Consider the following 24,638-nt stretch of genomic DNA (forward strand, 5'->3'; position numbering starts at 1 on the left):
ACGCTATCCGCGCTGGATATTCGCCTGGCACGCCACGGTCCAGCAAGTCCAGCCTCCAACGGACGACTTGCTCGACTTTGAGCTTGGCACTGTCCATTGGAGCCCGGACTTGTTTCCGCAGGTGGGTTGGTACCCTGTTGCTCATCTCCCGATCGGCCCCCACTGCGATGCAACGGAATATCCGGTATTGTTCTGGCGCAAGAAGAAAAAAAGAGACGCCTTTTCGGTTAGCGTGGAACTACCAGTCAAGTGCGAAGCCACAATATATTCATTGCCGAAGGAGCAAAAGAATTCTTAGCCCACGCGTCCTCCCTGTTTCTTCAGGAGGGAAATTGTTACTACCTGTTTCCCGTATCTACTTCGGCTGGAAGAACAATGCCTCTCTCGAGTGAGTTTGGAAATCGCGAGAGTCCCCACCCGCTCCACTTGGCAGTCTCCGAACCGGCCGGATTGACAGTGGTGGAGGGGAGGATCTTTAAAGACGCTTGGACAGATCTGACCGAGGTAGTAAGCGAAATCAAAACGAGTCTCGAGCAATAGGCTCTCCGCGGTCATGGGGCCACAGTCCCATCGGGGCGAATGCAATTATCAAGGGAAGATTGAGTTTCTTGCCGTGTCCGTATACTTCCGGAGAAAGTACGGAGTAAACAAAGTCGTTATTGCCACCTCCCTTCGGCTGTGGCTCCCCGAACCAGAAAGTTTCTCTCGACGCCCCCGGCAGGAGTCCGAACCCCGACTTTAATCATCAACCGCCAAAGTCAATGGATTCGTGGATCAAAGAATCCCTTTGAACTTTATTTCGCATTCATGGAACTGGATTGAATTAATCCCTCCTACATCCCACCCGTCCATCGTTTGTGCCGGCCATATTTTCTCCAGAGAGAGTGGGGAGCCTCGGTACTGTCGACACAAAGGGACATAATTGTCTCAGGTGGAATGGCGCCAGGACAATTAGGGCTAAGAAGCACCCAGAGGCGCTTCCATGCCAAGCAGAAACGTGTTATGCAGTCGAAGGCCCGAAGAAGTTCCATTTCATATTTCTGTTTTCAAGGGCTTTTGTCTGATGGCCCTTTGGTTTTTACTTTTTTTTTCCACCACAGAGCCGAGGTCCTGGGCCTGCAAGTTACAGGACACCTCATTGTCTCGGAGCATTTTTCGTAACAATCCCATGTACCAGACACGATCCTAAGTCTACAGGCAAGCCATATCTGCTGCTTAAGCCATGACAGCATCCCTCTTTCAAGCAGGTAGTCCCGCCATATGCTATCGCACGGAGATGACAGAACGCCATGTTGAGCATGGCTCCCACGAACCCGAGCAATCGGCTCACTATCCAATTCCTTTCAAAAGGAAACAGAACTAAAAAGCCTGGTGGAGTCTCGACTCAACGCCTTCCACAATTGGCCGTCGGGATATCCACGGCCGTGGGCGCGCCAATTGGGGTCCAGAATCACACCAATTTCCATTCAGAGGCGGTATCAGTACGTGAGAGGAAGGAGGCGTTTGAGCAGATGCCGGGTGCTAGGCGGCCGCTGTAGTTATTGTGCAAATTCTTGACTTGTGGCGGGGAGTGAGAATAGAGTGGCCCGCGGAGAGACTTTTCTCTTATTGACTACGTATAAGACCTAAGACCTAAGGCCGAAAGCTTGTGGTCGGGCCTGATTAATATTTGTTTGACCTCCTCCCACCCCCCTCTTCAGCCTGTGATGCATAACGATGGTTGACACCCATCAACAGAATACGGCGCTGGGGGTCGTGGTTGCCTTCCCCATTCTCGGGGGTCTTGCGGTTATTCTGCGGCTTTGGAGTCGCCGGTTATCGCGATCGACACTCACCAGTGGTAAGCAGGGGCCATTCGTCTCCACGGATCGACAAGGGAGGCAGAGACCTTGACCGAAGGCTAACGGAGATGTGATAGACGACTATTTGATTGTATCGGGATATGTATGACCACGAGGCAGCTGAGGATGGGATTCATTCAAGAGATACTAATTGGCCTGAGGTAGATTCTATCCGTGTGTCAATCAGTGACTTCATGGTATTGTAAGTATATTGATGAAACTAGTCGCGCCTTTCAAGTCGATCGACACTTCTCGTGGACCTGTTGCTCACATCGACCAGATATCAAGACCAACTATGTCGGCATCCATTACTGGGATATCCCCAAGGACCACGATGTCAAAAAGGGATTGATAGTAGGTAATCCAGACCATTTACGATATCCTGCGAGCATCGGTGCTAATTACTCTTGTTCAACAGTGGAACTTTGTCAATCAACTTGTCTATAATCCAGCCCTAACGCTCACAAAAGTCTCGATCCTAGTGTTTCTGCGTCGACTCGAGTCTCGGTCCCGCATCGTCAATATTCTGTTCTGGACGTCCCTGGTCATGGTCGTGGGACTCTTCATCGCGGTGTTATTTGTGGATATCTTCCAATGCAACCCCGTGGCGTATGTCTACGACACGTCGATCCAGGGCGGCACCTGCATTGAACAGGGCAGCTTCTATGTCTCTAGTGCGGCCCTGAATCTGTTCACAGACATACTGGTGCTGTCGATTCCCATCATCATCACTTGGAGCCTGCAGATGCCGCTGCGTCGCAAGATTGCCGTTTGCATTATCCTGTGCCTGGGTGGAGTGTAAGTCCTTCTGCATTCATTGCAAACAAAACGAAAAGCACCCAACTCCTGGGTTTCTCCTCGTCTGAATACTAAGTCGGCGTTTCTCTCTCGCTCTGCAGGGCCACGGCCATCGGTGTCTGGCGCATCATCATCCTCGCCCAAGCCTTCTTCTCCACCACCACCTCTCCCGACTACACCTATTCGATCGGCTTCTGCAGCTCCGCAATTGAGGTGAACGTCGCCGTCATCACCGCCTGCGGACCGTCCATGAAAGCCATCGCCACCAAATACCTCCCACGCCTGCTCGGCAGCTCCAACGGCGAGACCTCCGGCTACGGCGCCGGCACCAGCGGCTCGCGGGGCCGGTTCCCAGGCTCAAAGATCTTCTCCACGCGGCAGGCATCGCACCTGCACTCGAACGCCGACGACGGGTACGAGATGGCAGACCCGGCGGGCGGCCACCGCGTAGAGATCGGCGCCAATTCAGCAAATGCGTTCGATATGCGCAAGTACCGCCGCGGCGGGGATAGCCCGAGTATCTCAAGTGGCAGCGAGGATGGCGTCACAGGTATCGTGAAAACCATGGATGTCTCCGTCAAGTATACGGTGGGAGAGGTGGCGTCGACGGAGGATGGCCGGTCGGATGGCCGGTCGCGCGACGGCAAACATGGCAGTGTGGATAGTTTGGTGTAGACGAGGGCGACATCGGTGTGATCATGATTGGTGTGTGTGAATAGAAGCCAGAAAATATATATAATGTATAACGTATAATGCCGTCTGAGGGGATCCTGCCACTATTTCGGCTGGAGTAATTATTAGGATCATAGCGCTATAGCACTAGAAGTATAGAGCTTGCACTTGTATTTGGTACCTGGTTTTTTTTTGGCCTCATCAAGAACGTTGTGCGCAGAGCAGGTACTCCTCACGCGGGCGGTACCTTCGTATCGGTCCAACCCTTTGGAAACCGGGATCTCGAGGGAAAGCGAAGGAAAGCAAATAACCATATAACCGGGATTAAACAAGGTATCAGGTCCCGACTGGGCTCCCAACCCCAACACGAGTTGGACGGCGCTGGATATCAACATGGCCGATCTGGTTTGGAGGCGGAAACTTTGCCTGGAACTGGCATGAGGGGCTCCAGTTTTACCTCGGGGCAGAAACATGACCCCGACGAACTACATACTCTATCTACCCCGCCGACACGCTTTTCTCTTCTTTTCCTCTGCATTGATTTTTGACAACCACCATGGCGACTCAGTATCAACTCCCATTCAAGGTAAACTTGCCATTAAATGATATTGATTATACTGTCCCCTGTTTTTTGACGGTGAAGCCAAGGGAGAGGAGCTAAGGTGCGGCACATCGGCGACATGTCCGAACTGTGTTGACCGATAGAGCTTGCGATGTATTCGAATTGGGACTGACACTTTACTGAGTAAAACAGCTCGCCGACCCGACCCTACTGCGTTTCGACTCAATCGTCGGCGACCAGTGGGTTGCCGCGCAGAGTGGAAAGCGATTTGAGGTATTAGGTATGTTCTCTACGCTACGCTAGATAGCCCGAAGAGACACGATGGGCTGATCCATGCGACCTGAAGATCCCGGCACAGACAAGCCCTGGGCGAGTTGTCCCGCGAACGGCGCCGAGGACGTTGATGCTGCGGTGCAAAATGCACACGACGCATTCGAGTCCTTCCGCAAAGTTAGCCCGCGCCAGCGTGCTAAGTGGCTGCTCAAATGGCACGACCTGACCACCGCGGCTCGCGATGACCTGGCTCAGATCGTGACCCACGAAACGGGTAAGCCGCTAGCGGAGTCTTACGGTGAACTGGACTACTCGCTCGGCTTCTTGTGGTGGTTTGCCGGCGAGGCGGAGCGCATCCAAGGCACAGTATCGATGCCTGCAGCTCCAAACCGCCGGCTGTTCACGATCAAACAGCCGATCGGCGTCGCAGCAGCACTGGTGCCGTGGAATTTCCCCGTGGCAATGGTGCTGCGGAAGGTCGGTGCCGCGATGGCGGCTGGGTGTACAATGGTTGTGAAGCCCAGCCCAGAGACGCCCATCTCGGCTCTGGTGCTGGCAGAGCTGGCACACCGCGCGGGTATCCCGCCTGGCGTACTGAATGTGTTGACGACGGACTTGGAGAACACGCCGCCGCTGAGCGAGGCCCTCTGCAAACACCCGCTCGTCAAGAAGGTCACCTTCACAGGCTCGACCCGCGTCGGCAAACTGGTCGCCTCCCACTGCGCCCACGGCCTGAAGAAGCTGACCCTGGAGCTCGGCGGGAACTGCCCCTTCATCATCTTCGACGATGCCAATCTTGACCAGGCGCTCGACCAGCTTATGGCCTTGAAATGGCGCCATGCCGGTCAGGCGTGTATCACTGCCAACCGGATCTACGTCCAGGCCGGCATCTATGATCGCTTTGCAGTGCTTCTGAAGGAGCGTACTGCGGCTCTCGTCGTGGGCCACGGTGCATCCAAGGACACTACCATGGGTCCTCTGACAACACCACGTAGTATTGACAAGGCGATTGCCCAGGTGGAGGATGCTCGCAGTCGCGGCGCGAAGTTGCTATTGGGTGGCAAGCGGCTGACCGCGCAGTCCGGGTATTTCTTTGAGCCAACCATCCTGTCAGACATGACTCAAGAGATGCAGATCTCGCAGGAAGAGTCGTTTGCGCCAATTGCGGCGCTGTATCGCTTCGAGACGGAGGACGAGGCGGTGCGACTGGCGAACGCGACCAGCATGGGTCTGGCCAGTTATGCGTTCACCAAGAATATTGACCGAATGTGGCGGCTGCTGGAGAATCTAGAGGCTGGCATGGTCGGAATGAACACGGGTAGGATTTTCCCATCCGTTGAGCGAGGCACATTGAAAACATAGCTAACGAGGGGGTGCGTTGCAGGGAATCAATCGGCAGCCGAGTCACCGTTTGGAGGCATTAAGGAGTCCGGGTATGGCAAGGAGAGCGGAAAGGATGTTGCGGTGAACGAGTATTTGGTGACGAAGACAGGGACCTTCACAATCGAGGGCCAGTATTGAGTAAGGCAGGCCTGAAGGGATCGCATTGTGTTGTTTTGATAGGCGGTCAACTTTGCATGAATCTGGCCAGTGTTGGACAGTGCTGGGCGGGCCGTCCCGATAGGATAAGCCAGAATGTGAACAAACTTATCGAGAGGTCGTGATTCGGTGCCTCGACTGTCCTTGGTGTAGTCACTAGTCGACGTGGGTTTAAAGTGCAAACTTCGGCAATGCGAACGCAGTGATTGGTAAATGGCGCGTCGGTGGGCTCGTGGAGCTGGCCAAGTTCAGTATGGTTGACGATGCACGGACTCCTCCTGCAGATGACGGATCACGGAATAGTATTGTAGGAGTAGACGCAAAAGAGAAGAAGAAGAAGAAGCAGCAGGAATGGAGGTCTCCAGAGAGCCGAGCTCGTGATCTGCGTTGATGGTCTCAGTCCTGGTCTCCGCCCTCGTCACGCATTTCGACGTCCAGCTGCAAGTTAAGACCTCGGTCTCATCCATATCCACTACGCCCACTAAAACAGCATCGTCGCGCAAGCTAAGCTGGCTCATCCGTATTTTGAAACGGTCCGGTCGAATGCGCCCGGCGGTAGCGTTATAAGATACGCGACGGATCCTCGGCCTCTCTCTTCCCCTTTACATCACCATGGACCAACAACTAAACACCCTCCGCCACCTGGTGCAAACCCATCCGCTGATCGATAACCATGCGCACAATCTACTGAGTCGCGACGTGGCTGATGATTACGAGAGTTACCCGCTAGAGTCCATCACCTCCGAGGCCCACGGTCGGGCCTTGGAAAACGCCCGCACCACGCTGCCCTTGCTGCGCGCTGTCAACCAGCTATCTGACCTCTATGGTGTATCCTGCACCAATTGGAATGACGTGGTGAACCTGCACCGTCAGTGGGTGAAGCGCGACTATGAGGGCCTGATTCGCCGGAGTCTGGAGGGCACTCATACCCTTCTACTGGACGATTTACTCTCCGATGACGATGTCGAGTCGTACGCTTGGCATGACCAATTCTCCGTGTCAGCCACAAAACGCATTGTCCGTATTGAGGCGGTAGCAGCTTCGCTCCTCGGTGAGATCATGAATGCGGACCGCAAGGCGGGCGAGTCGGTGTGGAACCTGTTCCGCCAGCGGTTTCTGGATGCTCTCGCGCGTGCCATGGACGACCCGGCCGTCGTCGGCTTCAAGTCCGTGATTTGTTATCGTACCGGGCTCGACGTCGACCCCAATTCGCCGGACAAGGATCTATTGACAGCCTCGCTGCACCGCACCTTAGACTCCGGCACTAGGAGGTCAGGCTACCGTGTCGAAGACAAACCGCTCAATGACTGGCTTGTCCAGCAGACGCTGAAACTAATTACATTGCGGAAGAAAGCGGGGGTCGTCAAGCCCCTGCAGCTCCATACGGGTCTGGGTGACAATGATATCAATCTCATCAGGGCAAACCCCGCTTACTTGCAACCTCTCGTCATTCAGTATCCCGATGCGCCCATCGTCCTGCTTCACTCTGCTTATCCCTATACCAAGGAAGCGGGGTATTTGGCTTGTGTTTATCCCAATGTTTATCTAGACCTGGGCGAGGTCTTTCCCATGGTGAGCCGAGAGGCTCAGGAGACGATCATCCGCGAAAGCCTGGAGATCACGCCAACGAATCGTCTTTTGTGGAGCACAGATGGTCACTTCCACCCAGAGACGTTTTGGCTGGCAAACAAGCAATTTCGACAGGCTCTTGAAAAAGTAAGTTAGACGTCCATATTTCTTGTCCAAGGATCATTTCTCACGGTCTTTCAATTAGGTTCTTGTCGATTATGTTCAGAATGGCGACTATACTATAACTCAAGCGAAGACAGCTGCCGCCAATATTCTCTTCCATAACTCTAATATCCTGTATGGACTGAAGCAGACGCCCCAATACACACCTGGCTCCGTCGTCACAGTGCCAGTTACCAGCCTAACTCGACCAGTTTCCTCCGATCCGTTGGATGAATTCTTATACAAGCATTCCAACATTGAGTACGTCTGGATTCAATGGGTCGACTATACCGCTTCTGTCCGTGTCCGGATACTCCCCATTCAAGAGTTTGTACGTATCGCAAGAAAGCAGCGGAGAATTGGAGTCTCTCTTGCCGTATTATGGATGCTCCAGGATGATTCGGTCACTCCAGAGGGATCTACGACCGGTCAAATATACTTGGAACCAGATCTGTCCAGCATTTACCTTAATCGGAGCGTATCGACACCAGCTGCTGCAAGTGCAACAATCATGACCTTTTGGCGATCAGAGGAGGGTGAACTGCTCATTGGTTGCCCAAGGACCGCGCTGCAAAGCGTCGTCACTCAGCTGAAATCGCAACACCAGATCGACATCCTTTGCGGGTTTGAAATCGAGATTATTTTCCTCAAGCCCATAACCAACACAGAAACTGGTGAGGTCACAGGCTATGTTCCAGCAACTAAAAACCACTCCTGGTCCCAGATGACAGCCGAGACGCGCAAGATCGTCCCTCTGCTCGAGGAAGTCGACCGGACTCTGGCGTCCATAGGCATTAATCTTCAACAATTCCACGCTGAGTCGGCGCCAGGCCAATTTGAATTCGTACTTCCTCCTGCAGAGCCCCTCGCTGCAGTCGATACCCTTATTACCGCCCGGCAAGTTATCACGGCTGTCGCAGAACGGCACGGGTTTCGAGCAACACTACATCCACGCCCTCTTTCTGCTGGAGCCGGCAGCGCTGCACATTCTCATATTTCTATCAATCCGCCTACTCGCGAGGATCAATTTCTCTCCGGGGTTCTCAACCACCTTACTTCGATCACGGCATTCACGCTGTCTCAAAACGCGAGCTATGATCGCATCCGATCCGGAATTTGGTCTGGTTCGGAATGGGTCGCCTGGGGGTTCCAGAACCGCGAAGCGCCCGTTCGAAAAATTGGACCTGGCCATTGGGAGATAAAGTCGGTCGACGGCGTGGCTAACCCCTACCTTGCTATGGCTGCTCTCTTGGCAGCTGGATTGGTCGGATTGAATTGTCAATTGCCGCTCACAATGCAGGAATGTAAAGGTTAGTTTCTCAATCTAAACTAAATATCTTAGACTTGCATCTGACGTGATGTCTTTCAATTTTCAGTGGATGCGTCAAGCCTCACACCAGCTGAAAGATCTGATCTGGGTATCACGACGCCACTCCCGAAGTCCCTAGCTGAAAGTTTGGGTGCCCTGGATAAAGACAAACCATTGAGATCGGTACTGGGAGATGCTCTTGTCGATAATTATCTGAGTGTCAAGCGTTTGGAGTCTGTGCGCCTACAAGCAATGCCGGCAGAAGAGCGGAGATTGTGGTTGATAGAGCGTTACTAAATGCCGAATGAAGAGGCACTAGGGCACGTGGCCTCGTTTGGCCTAGGTTCTTCTATATGACTAGAGTTCAATTGCTCCACTAGCTACCGTACTAAATTTTCTGCTCCTGTCAGCGCTTGTAAAATTCGGGTGCTTTGTAGTTTACGGGTGTCTCAATCAGATCATCAGATCTCTTTGGCAGAGATACGTGACCTTTTTTTGGAGGGATATTAAAGTTAGCCTTGCTTAACAACTTGTATAACATCAGTTTCTACACGGAGGTCTTTCGTGTTTTGTTTGAGTATTGAATCTCATGATGTCTTACTAGTTTGTTACAAATCTGCTATTTTAGCTTGTTGTCAGGCTTGTAAAAAACTCGAGCCGATGCTACATTACTATTTCTCTAGTCAGTTCTAGTGGTCTAGAGCAGAGTGCGATAGTAGTTCGCCGACCAGTGACAATCGGCAATAGACAGTTTGGCGGGCCCGCTGTGATCCCGAGCTTATACCCGATGCGCGAGTCTTCAGGGTTCCTGAAACTAAATTGCGTTAAGGATGGCCGCCAAGGGCCGGGCTCACGTATCGGTCCAGAAATCCCATTGTGAAAATCCTGGTTGGAGGGGCCTGAACCTGTCATTCGTCCCTTGTTAGTTGGTGCTTACTTGAGCTTAACACCACTCCACTTTCAAGGTGCTAGCTTGGACTGGGCCCATGAAACGGCCACGAACCACTGGGTGGTGTCCCTACACCCATTAAGGACCAGTATTGGTTCGAGTGAGCTCCTTGGCAATTTTATGGCTTCTTCGGCCGCGTCATCGTTGCTGGGCACTGAGGACATGAGCAACACCGCCTATTTCCCCACCCACCGTAAATGGAACTATATAAGAACTCTTGAATGAAAGCTTTTTGACGAGAATCTTGTTAATTAACTAAGATAAAAAAAACACATCATGAAAATCACTTCATTCTCTTCTACTCTGGCCTTTGCCTCGCTTACGCTTGGGGCGCTCGCTTCAGTGACGCCTATGGTGAAGCGCAACCCGACCGGCTCCTTTACTTTGATTGCTTACAGCCTCGAGTCTTCTTATATCAATATCTTCTACTCTGATGGTATTACCTTATGCCCTCCTGAGATTTGAAATATCCGAGAAATCTAACAACAGATTTAGGTATCGCTTACGCCGGCGACTCTTCTCTGTGGACCTATGGGTCTGTCACAACCGATGTCTCATGTATGGCTATATACCTTTCAAGAAGAGCGGGATGTTGATATCCTGTTTGCCACATATCTAACCTTGTTGCGTCCTCTAGTTGAGATGAATGGCACCCAGCTCGTCACCACCGCCACGACGTCCGGCGTTACCCTCGACTCCGACACTTTGTTCTATATTCGCCCCACAGCTGATGAAGTCCTGCCAGTAGGATTTACAGGAAATGGAATCGACACCCCGTCAGATGCTTCAAGCTCTGATTTCCTTTTCTATGGCACTTGGCTGATGTGGGAGGCAGACGACGGAACGCTGTCGGACTCCTTCCGTGCTAAGGCTACCAATGTTTCTGGTGTTTATGAGCTTTACTGGGACACCTCAAACCTGTATCCTTCCGGATATGAGATCCCCACTGTCAAGTCGCACCAGTAAAAAAATGCGATTGAGTTCGGGTTGAGATGATGATTTTGATGTCACTGGTCCTTTTACTCCGAGTCCAGGCCCCATTCTCTGTCTTCGTTATCGACCAACGGGGTCCGCTTAGGAGAGTTCAGGTAGAAGTTTCATGAATTACCGATCGAGTCGTTTCTGTAGATGTCCTATGGGATCTAAAGGAGCTAGCTTTATTCCTAAACATAAAACAATGTCTCTATCTCTGAATAAGAGCTGAAATGTGCCATATTCTTAAGAACCTTAGATTTTGCAAGTGGAATAATCACCGATTGCAAGAACTCACGAATCACCTGCCTCGAATTTTCCAAGGGGATATTGGCAATGGTGGGATGGTGGTATATACGAGAGCGAATATAATTTACAAGGTGGTGTCTGGGAGATTCTACGTTTTCGGTACTACCTACCCCTTCTGGCATGTATTATTTGAGTCGGCCGGAAGGAAGCCAAAAAACTTTGTCTCTCTCTCTTCAAGGAGCAACATCCAGCAGACCCACTAGGTCCCGATGGTATAGCCTGACACTTAGTGAGGAGTTCATTGATTAGGACATGGGAGACAATTTCCACATTTTGATATTACCGAGATAATTGCTGATGACACATGAATGCCGGGCCTCTTGTTTTCTACGCTGTAATGGATTTACAGAATAACCGTGGGAAGTTTCGGCATTATTAAATATCATCATGGGAATGCCATTCAAGTATATCCTTTCTATCACGTATCCATGGATTACGATGCAGAGTAGTTCATACCACGCCATCAGTGGCGAAAAAGCCAGGAGACGGCTAGACTGTAATTGACATATGCCATATTATATCTGAAATCATGCCACCAAGCAGGAAAGTATTGAAAGAAACAAAAACTCCAGCCGAAGCTTTCCGTGTATCCCGCTAACGACCATTATGCAATTCACCAAGCACGGAAAGGAAAATCATAAAAACGTAGAGGCAGAGAGAGGGTTAGTGAGGACAGCAGAGCAAGAACGGGTATCTTAAAACCTAGTGTCTGCGAACACTATGATGACAATGTTATAATGTATGGTCAAAAATAATCGCCAATCAGAGGGCTGAACCCCAAGTTCGTGAGGGAAAGCCCAGAATTCAATATGGGAAAAATAGAACCAGTGAGGTAAGGAGTAGGGGGGGGGCGAAGCAAACGACCGGAGATGATGGATCGGCGCTTGAAAATAAAGGATGCAGAAATAGTAGCAAGCTAATTCAAACAACCGTCAAGATATATTTCATAAGTTTGGCTTCCGTTCATCTTTCAGTCCATCCTTTTCCCACTCATCAAGAAGACGTGAAACTTCTCGGAAAGACACGGGCTTGGTCAGGAATAGATCTACACCGGATGCGAGGGCCTCCGATTCATCACGCGAGCTGCTCAACCCGGTCAAGGCGATAATGATTGTCGATCCGATGCTATCTCGCTCTCTCTCTAGTGATCGAATTGCGCGAGTAGCTTCAAATCCGTTCATAACAGGCATAGACATGTCCATGAAAATGATATCAAAGTGACATGGTGCCTGTTCCACTGCCTCAACAGCTAGCTTGCCATTCTCTGCGGCAGCAAAATGGGTCAGGCTGCGTTTCTTCATGAATGTCATCATGAGATTGAGATTAATTCGATTATCATCAACAACGAGGACTCGTGCATGTCTGGATGCATCAATGCTGCCTTCGGTCAATGGTGCTGGTAAGGGGGCGGTAAGAATCGCGTCAGGCGATGCGGTGATGACCGATGGTGCGTTTGGGGCAAGTTCCGTGCGGGCAAGTGGATCAGTGCTGACGAGTTGCTCCGATGCGACATCTGGAATAACAGGAGAGGCGACGTGTGAATCATGGATCGGAGAAGTGGCAGTCGAGGAATGGCCAGCGCTTCGAATGGGCATGTCCATCGGGTCTTTCAAAACCAATGAAGGAGTGACAACTGTCGACTGGGAATTTTGTAGGCACTTCAAAATACTGCGGGCCAACTTATGGGGCCCACATGGTCGCCGGATTATGTCAACTGACGATGCAAGAGGTAGCCACTCAGATCGTGCCATGCTATAGTCGACTGATTTGTGGCAGAGAATGAGAAGGGAAGGCAAAGTTGCCGAGAAGCCGGTGTTGCGCAATTCTGGAAGATCAGATTCATGAACTAGAAGAATGTCGAGAGGTAAGAGGCAAGGCCACCCAAAAATCTCAATACCAAACCATTCTGTCATATATTTTGCTATCTCTGCCCATGTAGAATTTTCAGCAATAGTCGCAGGATCGGCGCCCCAGATGGCAGCTCGCTTGCCAGGATATCCCTCTCTCAATAGGAGAGTTTGCGTCAGAGTTTCGCTCTGCTGCGTTTCATGGGTATGGGGCTCGACAGGAGGACTCTCCTCGCCCACCGGTCTTGCGAGGGGGAGCGCAACACGCACGATGGTGCCTTCTCCAGGACGACTGCGAATGCGAATATTTCCGTTCAAGGCCTTGACTAGGCTACGGACGATCGACAAACCCAAGCCAGTTCCAACTGCAAGAGAATCTTCTTGGGCAAACGGGGTATATAGCCGTCCGCGAAGGAATTCTTCTGAAATGCCTCGACCGGTATCCGTCACTGTTAAAACTACCATGTCCTCTAATCCCTGACGTCGAGAACGACCATCAGAGTGACATGACGCGTCGAGCCTTAGGGTAACGCTACCTGAATCGGTATATTTCATCGCGTTTCCGAAAAGATTCATGATAATCCGGCGTAAAGCACCTGGCTGTGTGCGGTAAACCCAGTCACGGTGGGCGATATCGATGACCACATCTACATTTGACCGGCTGTGTGGCTTCGACGATCGCTGCGGCAAGAGAACCGGTAAATCGGCAGCCGCGGTCGAGTTTTGACCGTAAGCATGACCCAGACAAATGCCCTCCACGACTTCCTCAGCCAGAATAGCTAAATCTGTCACAACGTATGAGTCCAGGTGAGACGCCAGCTTATCCGTGCCTTTGAAATCAAGGGAGTTTCCCTTCTTCGCTTCATCGAACGCCATGTTCTTTCAAGTGAAACCACTTTGCTGAAGTCCAGTACCTGATTCATAGTATCGAGAAGAGTCCTGCCGCAGGCGTTGATTGTTTCAAGCAACGAATCTTGAAATTCATTGAGATTCGTGCCATTCAGGAACTCGGCTGCGGCTAGAATTCCGTGCAATGGGCTTCGAAGTTCATGTCTAAAGAACAACGGTAAGTTTTGCGAAGTATTGACAGGTTTGTTCAGTGGATTAACTCACGAGATACTTCCAATGAAATCACCTTTCTGTCTATCAGCAATGAGTGATTCCACTCGGCTGTATTCAGCCATGACGGAAGATCCAAATCCGAGGACAGAGCTCAATTCAACAGACGAGCTAAAGACCTGTGTCTCGACAGTAGTCCAGCAGAAGCACCCAGCAAACCACTGGGAGCTCACAGCATTCCACAAAGGCACAAAAATTATCTGAGTGGCACCAGGGAAAAATTGATTCAGCACAGAATTCTCTGCTGCCTTCATCCGCTTCCCTATAGGCTTCACAAGATCTATCGGCGGAGCACCAGGAAAAGACCGATTGGTATTTGCGGCAGGTGAGCCGTTGGCCTGAGGCTCTCGGTCATCGTCATCCGATGTCGAAATAAGTCCATCTTGGTGAAATGACCAAAGCTTGCCCCGTGGGTAACGCCGCAGCATTAAGCGTAGGAAGGATCGATCCAAATTGGCAGCCGGGCAGCTAGCCATTGATCCTGCTCGCGGGGAAAACGGCTCGTCCACAGTCGACATCGAGAGGACTGTAGCGGGTCCACCTGTATCACTCCCTGATAAATCACTTCCACTATCGCCATCCATCATAGGCGCATTATTGGCTTCGAAAAAAATGACGCCCCCATCGCTACTGAGATCAAGACTTTCACGGAGTAAGTTTGCAGCTCGGCGAAAGCACCACGAATTCCCATGAGAGTCATCCGGGGGAGTCGGTCACGGTTGCTGCTGGTGATCCACTCAGGCAAAGAGCTCATCCCACCCGATGTGCTGGTGTCGAGTTTAGACTCGGAGGTAGCAGAAGCGCCAGAGCCCACAGATCGCCCGTCGTTGCTGAGGGACCGATCATTCGGTGGGCTGTGAGAAGCTTCTTGCGAAAAGTGACCAGTACTGTGGCTGTGACTACCACGAGAACCCGTTGACACGCTGATGCGATTATTGCTCAAGGGTGGTGTTGCAGAGTGTGGGACGCAGCTGTCGGCTCGTGACGGGTCCACACTATCTATGAAGCTTGAGCTGCCCTCCACGAAGAAACTGAGCCCCTTGGAAATCCGAGCAGCCCGTCGACCCTCGGAGGCTTGTCGACAGACTTTGAGATAGTCCATCACAAGCATGGACAAAGATCCCAATGTGTCCTTCTCCAGCGATGTCAGCCCCTTGCGGGGCGAGGTGTCGAGAACGAAGAAACATCCCAAGTTGATGTCATTGTCCGTTGTTAACGGCGTACCGGCATAAAATCGAAAAAATGGCTCGTTCTCCACAAAGGATAGATACTTGAATCGTTCGCTTTCTTTCAAGTCATTCACAATGAGGTGTTCATAGTGGGCGGCTTCACGATCAGAGGGAGGCAAGGCAACAGTTTCCTATCGAAAGTTTTGATCTGTTGAGCACGGTGTATACAGATGAGACTGGGATGGAGGGCATCCAGTCTTTAGCACATTATTAGGGCTTACCTGACACAACGTCCATGCCTTGTGGCTTCCCGTACAACCAACCCAAAGTTCATCCTTATGGTCATGCAGAGAGGGATCATTCAAGTTGATAGATCTTGTGGCTTCAGCGAGAATATATTGCTTGTCTCGGTCGAGGACGCAGATGAATGCGCGCTCGACGTTCAGGCGCAAGGCAGCCAGCTGCGCAAATGAGGTCAGGGTATTGTTGGAAGAGCCCAACACCAGCGTCTCCGGACCAAATGCTGTGGATGGACGAGAAGTTGTGCTGCTATTTGCTTTTTCTGATCCTTCAGTATCGGGAGGGGTAGTTGTGGTGCCTGAAGAGGGAGTATGGGTTGATGGTATCTCGTCACCTGTCGGTAACCAGGACGGGACCAAACCACTCGGACCAGCCGGCTGGTAATAGCGATGGAGCTCTCTCACTCTGCGGTCCACGACATGTTTGCTGCGCTGTTGCCCCCCAGGGATAGCCTCCATGGTTTACCGCTGATTCTGGAGGAACAAGGAGGCAATCACGCATCCTTCAACTCCAGATTCAAAGATTGAGCGCAGTGGAGGCGTTCTCGCTAGGCACTGTCGCAATCCTTCGATATGCGCAACGTGAACTGTGAGGCCGTGTGGAGGAGGCGTGAAGATGATGTCCAGTGTGAAAAAAAAGATCGAGGTAAATGCTCGAGGAGTGTTGAATGGTGGCCCTGAGGAGCGCAAGACGCTCAGTCATTGAGTAGTCGGAAAGAATATCTGTCGTTGGAGGGCCACAGCGAGGGAGAGAAAAAGTGAATAGATCCAGGACACACCCCCCACTTGCTCGCACGAGAATAGGAAAGGGAGGCGCAAGTAATCACCAGAACCAAGGGACTGCGGGAGAAGGGGGATTTTGGCCGCAACGCACAGCGAGTTCCAGGATCTTGAAAGTGTCAGGTGGGGACGGGGCTGACCAAGGCATTGAGCAGCAATCACCAGTGAGGGAGAAGAAGTCCAGCCGATCTGATTAGTGAGATGGAGAAACCTTTGGGTTCTCGCAATGTGACTCGATCGGTTGTGCACCCTGTTCCCCACCGCTTCATCAGCTTGCCGGGCGGGCCCCTCCTTTGAAAACGGACCGTCCACAAGCTGCAGTTAGATAGCATCGCATTGGTCTTCGCCATGCCTGCCATGGGAGGGGGACGGACGATCAACAAGCCCTGAGCGCGTCGAAGCTGCTGAACGGGGTAGAAGAAAGGAGATCATCGGCGCGACGCCAATCAAAGCAGACCGCTCAGATCCAGTGACCCTGTGGCAGCCTCAGGCCACTAAACAACCCGCCTCACGATTCGAGGGATCCCCAGGCACCCTCGAATATCCACCACACAATTGCTGCAAGTGGAGAGGATGGAGCAACCACATCTCCAGTGAGGGCTATTGAGGGCTGAGGCTTCCGATCCATGAACCAGTCAGCATTGTCGAACTAAATGCGGGTGCTTTTCCCCCAATGATGAACGATATCCGAACGCCCCTGCAGTCAGTGGCGAGATTGATGTCGCCGATTTAACAATTTGTACAACACCATCCAACATCGTACCTCCGCCATTGCGTCAGAGAGAGGGTCTGTCGGTTTACAGTTGTGGACAGAGCTCGGTCTCTATTAGCTGGGTTAAAGCGGTGGCGCACGCCGAGCCTGACGCGGTGGCGGTGGCAACATCCGCTAAAGGAATTTTGGCTTGGTATGTACCGATACATCAACAGTCATCGAATTAAGCTTGGAGCTAAGGGTTCGATTCCCCCCACTTGATGTACCTGTACATGCAAGTCTAATCGCCTATCAACTGAAGGTTTTCATCCAGGTACACGCGCTGGCCCTGTACATAGTAAAGTGTCCACAGTGGCAGCATGACCCTCTCACGTGTTGATTCTAGATGGAAAATTCAATCCCTCAAATGATCAAATCATTAATACCAGATCACTGGGCGTTCGCTTTCGTTTACGAATTATGCCCAGTCACGGCGCCCCAAATATATGCTACCCATCCCCCAGCTATCAGAAGTAGTAACGCTCCAAAGCAGGCGAGAGACACTCTCCGCGTGCGGGGAGCATGTAACACCAGGCTTCGCTCCTTATTAGCCTCGATGATTTCCATGCCAGTAGTGAATCGTTTTTTCCGAGTCCATTGCAATGGTGCCAGATTATTTGTCATGAACGAGCCGATCAGCAGTGCCGCGCCGACAACCAGAGACGCCGTGGCGAGAAAAAGGTAGACCTGGATCACCCGACGATAGGAGTTGTCGTCTGCGTCCTGCAGGGCCCCGGTGATGATACGGATGATGATACTCATACTGGAACATACATGAGTGACCGCTTTATAGCATTGGGAAATAACTTACGCATTATTCATAGTGACCTTGAGCGAATATGCAGATCCAAAGACGGATTGGTGCCAAAGAGTTGTGCGGATGCCATCAATAATGGACGTTGGGCCAAATGACATCGCGATAGCATAGATGCCAAAGGACGCCCCGGTACCTGCCTTGGAGGTAGCGAAATTCAGGAGAACCATACTCAGCATCATTCCAAGACCACAGGTAAACACTGGTAGTCAAAGTTTAGCAATCATGAGAGTGCTACAAGCCATTGTCAGGGTTTATACTTACTTACAGAAGCCCGATGTCCTAAGATATCAATGAATATACCGAGACACGGAACAATGAAGAATCCTAGGTGGTCATGTTAGCACATCCCAGGATCCCTTGAAATATTTTTTCTTTCTTTTTTTTTTCAAACGCATACCCGCATACTGTGACAACGAGCTATACCATCCTGCCTGAATGTCATCGACCTCAAATCGCTGTTCTGCCAGTTCCGTTGCATTTTGACTAAAGATGCTTGCTGTGCTGGTTTGAAACAAAGAGAAAGCCATGATGGCCCAGAACATCCATGGCAGCTCGAAAACCTTTTGGAATTCAAACTTTCTATTTTTCTCCGTGAGGTGTTCTTTCGTTGCCGTGTCATGTCGTCCCCGGAAGTGTCGATTGCTGTACTGGTTGAAGAACCAGAACACGACAGTTGCCGCGTTGGTGAACAGATTCATGAAAACAGATGTCCAAAAGACCCAGGCGAAGTTTCCGGTTTTCTGCGATAGGACTCAACACTGGAACATGGGATCACTTTCTTGTCAGTATTAACGAACCTTGGCAATAATATTGGCTGTGGATTTTCCCACAAATCCACCAATCTAAACCGTCAGTTTATTGCATCCTGCATCTCTCAATCATGGGTCATACCTTCCCGATGGCCAATTCAAAGCCCAATGTGGATGCGAAGCCATTGCTTGGAGCAAACCACGAAGAGAACATTTTATATTGTGCAATCTGTGTAGCAATATCCCCGAGGGCCAAAACCACTCGACCTCCAATCATAAAGTTGAACGACCGAACGGTGGTAGCAGCAGCGACTAGGATCGAGCCGACGGTATAAACAATGTTTCCATACACGATCATCTCTGAAGCCATCGTCTATCAGCCAATTTTGCAAAGAGTAGAGGGGGCTTATGGCTTGGAGAGCATACCGGCGCCTCCAACACGATCCGTCACGAAACCGCTGGGAATTAGAAGCACTGTGGCCATGAAATCTTCACTTGCTTCGAGAAGGGAGAACTGAACATTGTTTATATGCATTTGCTGTGAACAAGGTCCTGCGGCTTAGCCTTCTAGTTATGCATATTGGACCTTCAACTCATACCTTTTTGATTGTGCTCTTCATCGCTCCTGTGACGCCCGAGCTCCAGTGTGAGCCGAAGCTGATACATGAGATCAGAAGCACCGCAAAAAGCTTCGCTACCAAGGGAGGCGGCTTCTTGTCATCCTCAGGCTCGCCTGTCGAACAGACATTGGAGCTGGATGAGCTGCGCAAATTCTGAGCCCCAGTTTCCGTCGTGACATCTAGCGCCGACTTTGAGATAATCTCCTTGGTTGCCATGAGAGTAATTGCCTGGTCAAGATCTTCTAAACTCCAGAGGCTCCGGCAAAAATTAGCTGGGGTGATGAGGGCAGCATCCTGTTTATAAAGAGCGCCTCGAGAAACTAAGAACCCCAAGAAAAGGCAAAATATACTCAACGGTGGGGCTCGGGATCAGATAACGGGCATCGTCCGATGATCTTATATCGGAGGATGAACCCCGAATCCAGCACGTCTCCAACAAAATACGTAAATGTGGACACCGATGAGAGACTTAGGAAGCTTAGCAGAGCGGGGCCTTTATCTGATTAGATGGTTGAGACCGGTGCATTAACCTGAAGAGAGATAACGGAACACTTTTATGGTCTAGCTCTTCATTCGGTGCAACGTCGGTGAATTGAAAGATCAATGCCAAGCGATTTTAGAGGGTCTCACAGCTTGTCTTCGAGTTTAGCTTTTTTTTTTTTTCTCGGTTTCAGCTTTCCCCTCATGATAAATGGAGTCCGAATTTTTATTATTAGCTGAAGATTTAAGCTGTGTACAGAGTAGACCACATGGCATTGCCGATCCAAAAACTCCACTTGGCGATGTCCGCAAGTTTCCTTCCGTTCGTTCCCGGTACTATCGAACGCCTTAGCAAATAAGTTTGGGCTACGGTGAAGAAATACAGTCAGTAGCTATGATCGGGGGTGGAGACCTGATGTCTTATAATCATCCATTTGATAAATTATAATGTCAAACTGAGAAAAATAACAAGAGAAAAAAAGCCAATGGTGTCTGTCATCTCTCATGCATCTCATGCCACATCTTTATATGCAATATAAAAAAAAATGCAGATCAGAAACGCTCCATCAAGCGCTTACGCACAGTCCACATACGCGCTCGTTTGCCATATATGTACATGGGGATCGTCATTAGCAGGCAAAATAGTTGAATACCACCAATAGCCAGGAACACCGTCCGAGAACCATCGGATTCAAGCCAATCTACAATGAATAGAGAGAAAATGAGGCCGTGCAACACGTCTGCCACATATGTTAGGGAAGTTGATCGTAATCAAATCAAGGGGGTCGGACATACTCTTGCTAAAGTTCAGTGTGACCAGCGCTTCTCCGGCGTACTGGCGATAGCTATCCACACAGAATGTGATAGCGGTAGTGCTACCAAGACAGCACCCGAAAGAAATCATACCAAAAAAGATGGTAGGCACTATCCATGCATCACGCAGCTGGGCACTCCAGCCAAAGCCCATCAGTCCAATCACTGTGGACAGTGCGATAGGAATGGCCATCACCAGACGAAACTCGGGCTCATATATACCACCGTTCCGCTTTGTTAAAAAACGGGCAACGATATCTGATACCTTCCCTGCGACAGCGGTCCCAAGTAAGCCGCCCACGAACGGAGAAATGTAGATCAATCCGGTCTGTAGGGCCGTGAAGCCGTAGTGCTCAGAACTTTCATAAATGACTGCAACAGACTCCGAAAGTACAATCAACCAACCAACAGACAGAGAGTAAACCACAGTTGACCAAAGAACCGACGGATAAGCAAACAGAATGAACGGTCGAATGGCAATCTTTATCCACTTATCTCGTGCAATCCGCCCGTTCCAAACCTTAAGTAACTGAAGGTATGGAACCTTTGGACGCTCACGGAGTCGATTTGTGTATTGCAGACTAGAACTTAGTTGTGCTCCCGGGGAATGGGATTCGCTGCGGGCAGGGGGAGAAAGTCGGACTAAGTCCTGCTTCCAGTTGAGTGGGACTCAATGGTGTAAGGAGTGCTGGAGATGGGTGAATAATATGTCTATCACCATGCTCTGCTACCGGTGTGGACGGTGCATCCACTATCTGGTCACCAGTAGAACGCTCCACTTTTTCATGGTGATTATCAGCCTCCGCCTGATGTGGGTTTGCCATCTCGGTTCCTGTTTCATCAGGGATTCCAAAGTGGGCATGCTTCTCCTTCCTCGGTGATGGGAGCAGCTCTTCAGGTTCATTCACTTCAGCAGAAGAATCTGGGACCTGCAGATGGGGGCGTCGACCCCGAAAGCCATGCGATACAAGATCAGACACGGTGCGGACCATATGCGGGCGCTTGTGATGGCGCCGAGGACGAGGTGTACGATCCCAAAAGGTCTCTGGAACGAAGAAGAAAAGTAAGACCATACAGCCACCAACAATTATAGAAACGATCCAAAAAACCCATCGCCAACCCAAGCTGCCAATGACAGCAGCGCTGGCTAGCGGGACCAGATTCTTTCCACCTAGAAGCAGCAAGGTATAGACGCCCACGCGGTATGCTCTTTCGTGCAGGAAATAGATCTCTGCAATTGTTGCGGACGGAAGACACTCCACTGGGCTCACGGCAATTCCCTGGAAAATGCGTGCGACTACCAGGCTGGGATAATTAGGAGACAGCGCACACCAGATTCCCGAGAGAATAAACAGCACTGCTCCCATTAGATAGACAGGTCGCTTTCCAAACAAAATCGCTGTGGGAGACATGATGACAGAGCCGATGCCAAGGCCCATCATGTACAAACCAGTTGTGTAAGCAACGTCTTGCTTGGTGACATCGTAGGTTTTGGCGACATTGTCGAAGCCGGCGGCCAAAATAGTGGTCATACCTCCGCCCATCAAGCAATAGAATCCAAGTGACAGTAGCGCCGCATCTCGTTGCCATACAGGCCAGTTGAGTGGATCATTCACGGAGTCGTCTGGTTGTGGATCGAGGACGATTTGTCCATCAGCTGTTCGCTTCTTCTGTGGAGGAGGTGCGGTCCGAGAGGAGGAGCGGGATGGGGGATTTGTGGAAGGAATAGACGAAGTCGACATCCGCTGGGGTTGATGTCTCATTCCCAGAGGCTCGTTGCGGTTCGAGGAGAGAAGAAGAATCGTGCCTATGTAAAGGAAACGAGATCATGAATCAGTTGACCTCTTCCTAAAAATAATATCTTGTCTTTCACTATTACTCGCACTCACCAGGTACTTCATCCGTCTGCTTGTCGCTAAGAATGCCCAGTGTAGATTTCGCACGATAGTTTCCTTCATTCTGGGTGTCCTCCTTCGTTTTCTCTCCAAAGAACCGTCTCCATCCTGGGAGTCCTGATTTTTTAGTACCATCAGATCCATTACTAGTCTCAGCCTTTGTAAATGGCGGAGATTCCTCGGGCGAATCCATAGTCAACAATCACGATAAGATGTTTGTAGTAGGATGGAATATGTAGCTCGATATGTAGCTCGACGCGTGATATGCTAGAGCTTGGAATCAGTTAAATTCTTTGACCAGGAAGCATGCTACTTTCTGGCATAACATCATGAAACGGTGATGGGGAGAATTCTTTGGAGGCAATGGCACCTTTCTCTGTCTGTCTGTAACAGACCGGATCAAAAGCTCGAGTACAACCCACGATAAGGTAGCCAGATACCCGGAGGGTATCCTAGATCGATTGAAATGGATATCAATATTCTCTGGTTTGGGGAGAATATGGGTCCGCTGCCAGGCGCAGAGTGAATGATGGACAGGTCGTGGTCTGAATTACCGCTTACGATAGAATCCAAGCAGCGGCAACTGATGGGTAACGCTCCAGGACATAGCTTGGGTGCGGTAGAAACAACAAAGAGTTGGAAGGATGACAAGCAGTCAAAGAGGTTCAGTCGGGTCCTTGAAGGGCAAAGACCATAAATAGGGCCGTTAATGGACGTCAAGCTATCATAGGTTGAAGGCGCAAAAAGATGATCGACACTCCATGTGGTCAAAGCCGGGGGCGGCAGGCGAAGCGGTGAGGCGCCGAAAGACTAACTTCGTGACTTGTTCTCCCGTTCACTCATTTGTACCCGCCGGACACGCCAACGGTCGATCAGTGCAGCCGATTTGTTGGATCCTTGTCCATAATTATACCCTTCGCCCGAATTGAAGATTCTTCTACCTTCTATCTCTTACCACATTTTTAGGCCCGGTGTCGACAAGGGGTATGGTTATCCGGGAGCATCCCATACTCAGCCGACCACATCCACAACGTTTTCGGCGAAACTTGCCTAGACAAGGACGCTGTGTGGCAGCGTTAGGTATTCTCACTGGCCGGTGAACGGGCAAGACCCACTGGGCTCGATGCAAGATAATGCGATCGCAAAGCCAAAATATGCGCTCAGTGTACGGGGCCCAACAAACCTGAGAAGGCCAACCCGCAGCCTGTGCGTGCGACCCATTCCTGAGACATTGTTACCCAGCCCCCTCTATCGAGCGCCTCAGAGTCCGGTTGGTATGTGTTGCTCAACACCCAAGGGCGCCAAAGCACGCGATGGCTGTGACCATGGTCTCCTTTCATAGCTTCCCAATAGGCCATACTCGGCTCAGATGATTCTGCCCAATCCCCCTCAGCTGACTCCTTCCGACACTGTCTGCCGTCATCATGCATCCTGACATCGCGGGGAAAGGCCCCTGTGTCGTGGGAGTGTCCAAAAGTCAACTTTGTTTCACTAGCTCCGCACCAATGTGCCCATCCTGTTGATGACGTTGTATATGGTCGCGGTATAGAACGGTCGCTAAGTCCTTGATTCTAGGATATACGATCCCAGCTTTCGCTTGGCCAGGGGCTCGCACCTGAGCTGCGCATCTAGTGGACGATATAATCTCCCCTTTTTAGACCCCTGTCATATCTCTTTGTAACGAGACAACCAGGTCAGCCATATGCGGGGTCCAGAAACATTAGTTGGATGTCACCATGCATGGTCATAAGGGATGGGAAAGCGCTGCTACCGCCGTTGGTTTTAATGGCCGGACACGGTTTCGCTGGCCAAACCGGTCGGGGGTCTTAACCATTTTCGTTGGCTTGGTCTGCATGTCTCTTATAAAATGTCAGGTTCATCTCATAGTCGAAGAACAAATTGACTACGTATATATACCGATTCCACTGTCGAAATCATCAAGTACCGACCGGTCGGATGGCTTAGGGGCAAGGCTCGGCACGGCACGGAAACAACCCACCCAACAACTTCGTTGAAGTTGACCTGGTAGCTCACCCCATCTTACGTACATAGGACTTAACTTGTTTGGTGAAATATTGACTACGAATTCTGATTATCTTATAACGAAATCCTTTCGATTCATGTGCTTATGGGTCTATTACAGGACCCTGATTAAGAAATCGTGACCGAATCCTGTAACTGCTTTCTGCTGGCATTGATTACAACTGATCTAGTACTTTGTTGCTCCCCCTCCCCCTTCACTGACTTGCTGTACACGCCTAAGCCATGAATCAACTAGGATTCTTACATGGTTGATGGGCGCTTCTCTCCACACTTATTTCCTACACTTCTTCCTCTTATCATC

The 24,638-nt window shown here is 50.7% G+C and overlaps 7 protein-coding genes across 7 annotated transcripts; 4 read left to right on the plus strand and 3 right to left on the minus strand.

Annotated features, from left to right (window-relative positions):
* Nucleotides 1–1,716: 1,716 nt before the first annotated feature.
* On the plus strand, nucleotides 1,717–3,314 carry N7462_001746 (uncharacterized protein; the record flags this gene model as incomplete). The annotated part of the gene is made up of 6 exons (XM_057073472.1): nucleotides 1,717–1,840; nucleotides 1,919–1,944; nucleotides 2,007–2,043; nucleotides 2,122–2,195; nucleotides 2,260–2,639; nucleotides 2,741–3,314. The coding sequence occupies 6 exons, from the start codon at nucleotides 1,717–1,719 to the stop codon at nucleotides 3,312–3,314; spliced, it is 1,215 nt and encodes a 404-aa protein (XP_056937113.1).
* Nucleotides 3,315–3,867: 553 nt separating this feature from the next.
* N7462_001747 (NAD-dependent succinate-semialdehyde dehydrogenase) lies at nucleotides 3,868–5,667 on the plus strand (the record flags this gene model as incomplete). The annotated part of the gene is made up of 4 exons (XM_057073473.1): nucleotides 3,868–3,897; nucleotides 4,066–4,153; nucleotides 4,220–5,464; nucleotides 5,531–5,667. The coding sequence occupies 4 exons, from the start codon at nucleotides 3,868–3,870 to the stop codon at nucleotides 5,665–5,667; spliced, it is 1,500 nt and encodes a 499-aa protein (XP_056937114.1).
* Nucleotides 5,668–6,297: 630 nt separating this feature from the next.
* On the plus strand, nucleotides 6,298–9,022 carry fluG (uncharacterized protein; the record flags this gene model as incomplete). Its single annotated transcript, XM_057073474.1, has 3 exons — nucleotides 6,298–7,401; nucleotides 7,460–8,726; nucleotides 8,793–9,022. The coding sequence occupies 3 exons, from the start codon at nucleotides 6,298–6,300 to the stop codon at nucleotides 9,020–9,022; spliced, it is 2,601 nt and encodes an 866-aa protein (XP_056937115.1).
* Nucleotides 9,023–9,950: 928 nt separating this feature from the next.
* Nucleotides 9,951–10,640, plus strand: N7462_001749 (uncharacterized protein; the record flags this gene model as incomplete). Its single annotated transcript, XM_057073475.1, has 3 exons — nucleotides 9,951–10,110; nucleotides 10,170–10,232; nucleotides 10,312–10,640. The coding sequence occupies 3 exons, from the start codon at nucleotides 9,951–9,953 to the stop codon at nucleotides 10,638–10,640; spliced, it is 552 nt and encodes a 183-aa protein (XP_056937116.1).
* Nucleotides 10,641–11,899: 1,259 nt separating this feature from the next.
* On the minus strand, nucleotides 11,900–15,848 carry N7462_001750 (uncharacterized protein; the record flags this gene model as incomplete). Its single annotated transcript, XM_057073476.1, has 6 exons — nucleotides 11,900–13,657; nucleotides 13,717–13,855; nucleotides 13,916–14,040; nucleotides 14,095–14,491; nucleotides 14,539–15,281; nucleotides 15,372–15,848. 6 exons carry the CDS (start codon nucleotides 15,846–15,848, stop codon nucleotides 11,900–11,902), a joined length of 3,639 nt encoding a protein of 1,212 aa, XP_056937117.1.
* Nucleotides 15,849–17,331: 1,483 nt separating this feature from the next.
* N7462_001751 (putative MFS transporter) lies at nucleotides 17,332–19,322 on the minus strand (the record flags this gene model as incomplete). The annotated part of the gene is made up of 8 exons (XM_057073477.1): nucleotides 17,332–17,683; nucleotides 17,732–17,936; nucleotides 17,999–18,061; nucleotides 18,135–18,477; nucleotides 18,535–18,579; nucleotides 18,629–18,846; nucleotides 18,913–19,024; nucleotides 19,086–19,322. 8 exons carry the CDS (start codon nucleotides 19,320–19,322, stop codon nucleotides 17,332–17,334), a joined length of 1,575 nt encoding a protein of 524 aa, XP_056937118.1.
* Nucleotides 19,323–20,138: 816 nt separating this feature from the next.
* Nucleotides 20,139–22,487, minus strand: N7462_001752 (putative MFS transporter; the record flags this gene model as incomplete). The annotated part of the gene is made up of 4 exons (XM_057073478.1): nucleotides 20,139–20,326; nucleotides 20,382–21,068; nucleotides 21,118–22,206; nucleotides 22,289–22,487. 4 exons carry the CDS (start codon nucleotides 22,485–22,487, stop codon nucleotides 20,139–20,141), a joined length of 2,163 nt encoding a protein of 720 aa, XP_056937119.1.
* Nucleotides 22,488–24,638: the final 2,151 nt, after the last annotated feature.

Source organism: Penicillium macrosclerotiorum (assembly GCF_028827735.1).
Source record: "Penicillium macrosclerotiorum strain IBT 26536 chromosome Unknown utg000002l_segment0_segment0, whole genome shotgun sequence".
Classification (NCBI taxonomy): Eukaryota; Fungi; Ascomycota; class Eurotiomycetes; order Eurotiales; family Aspergillaceae; genus Penicillium; species Penicillium macrosclerotiorum.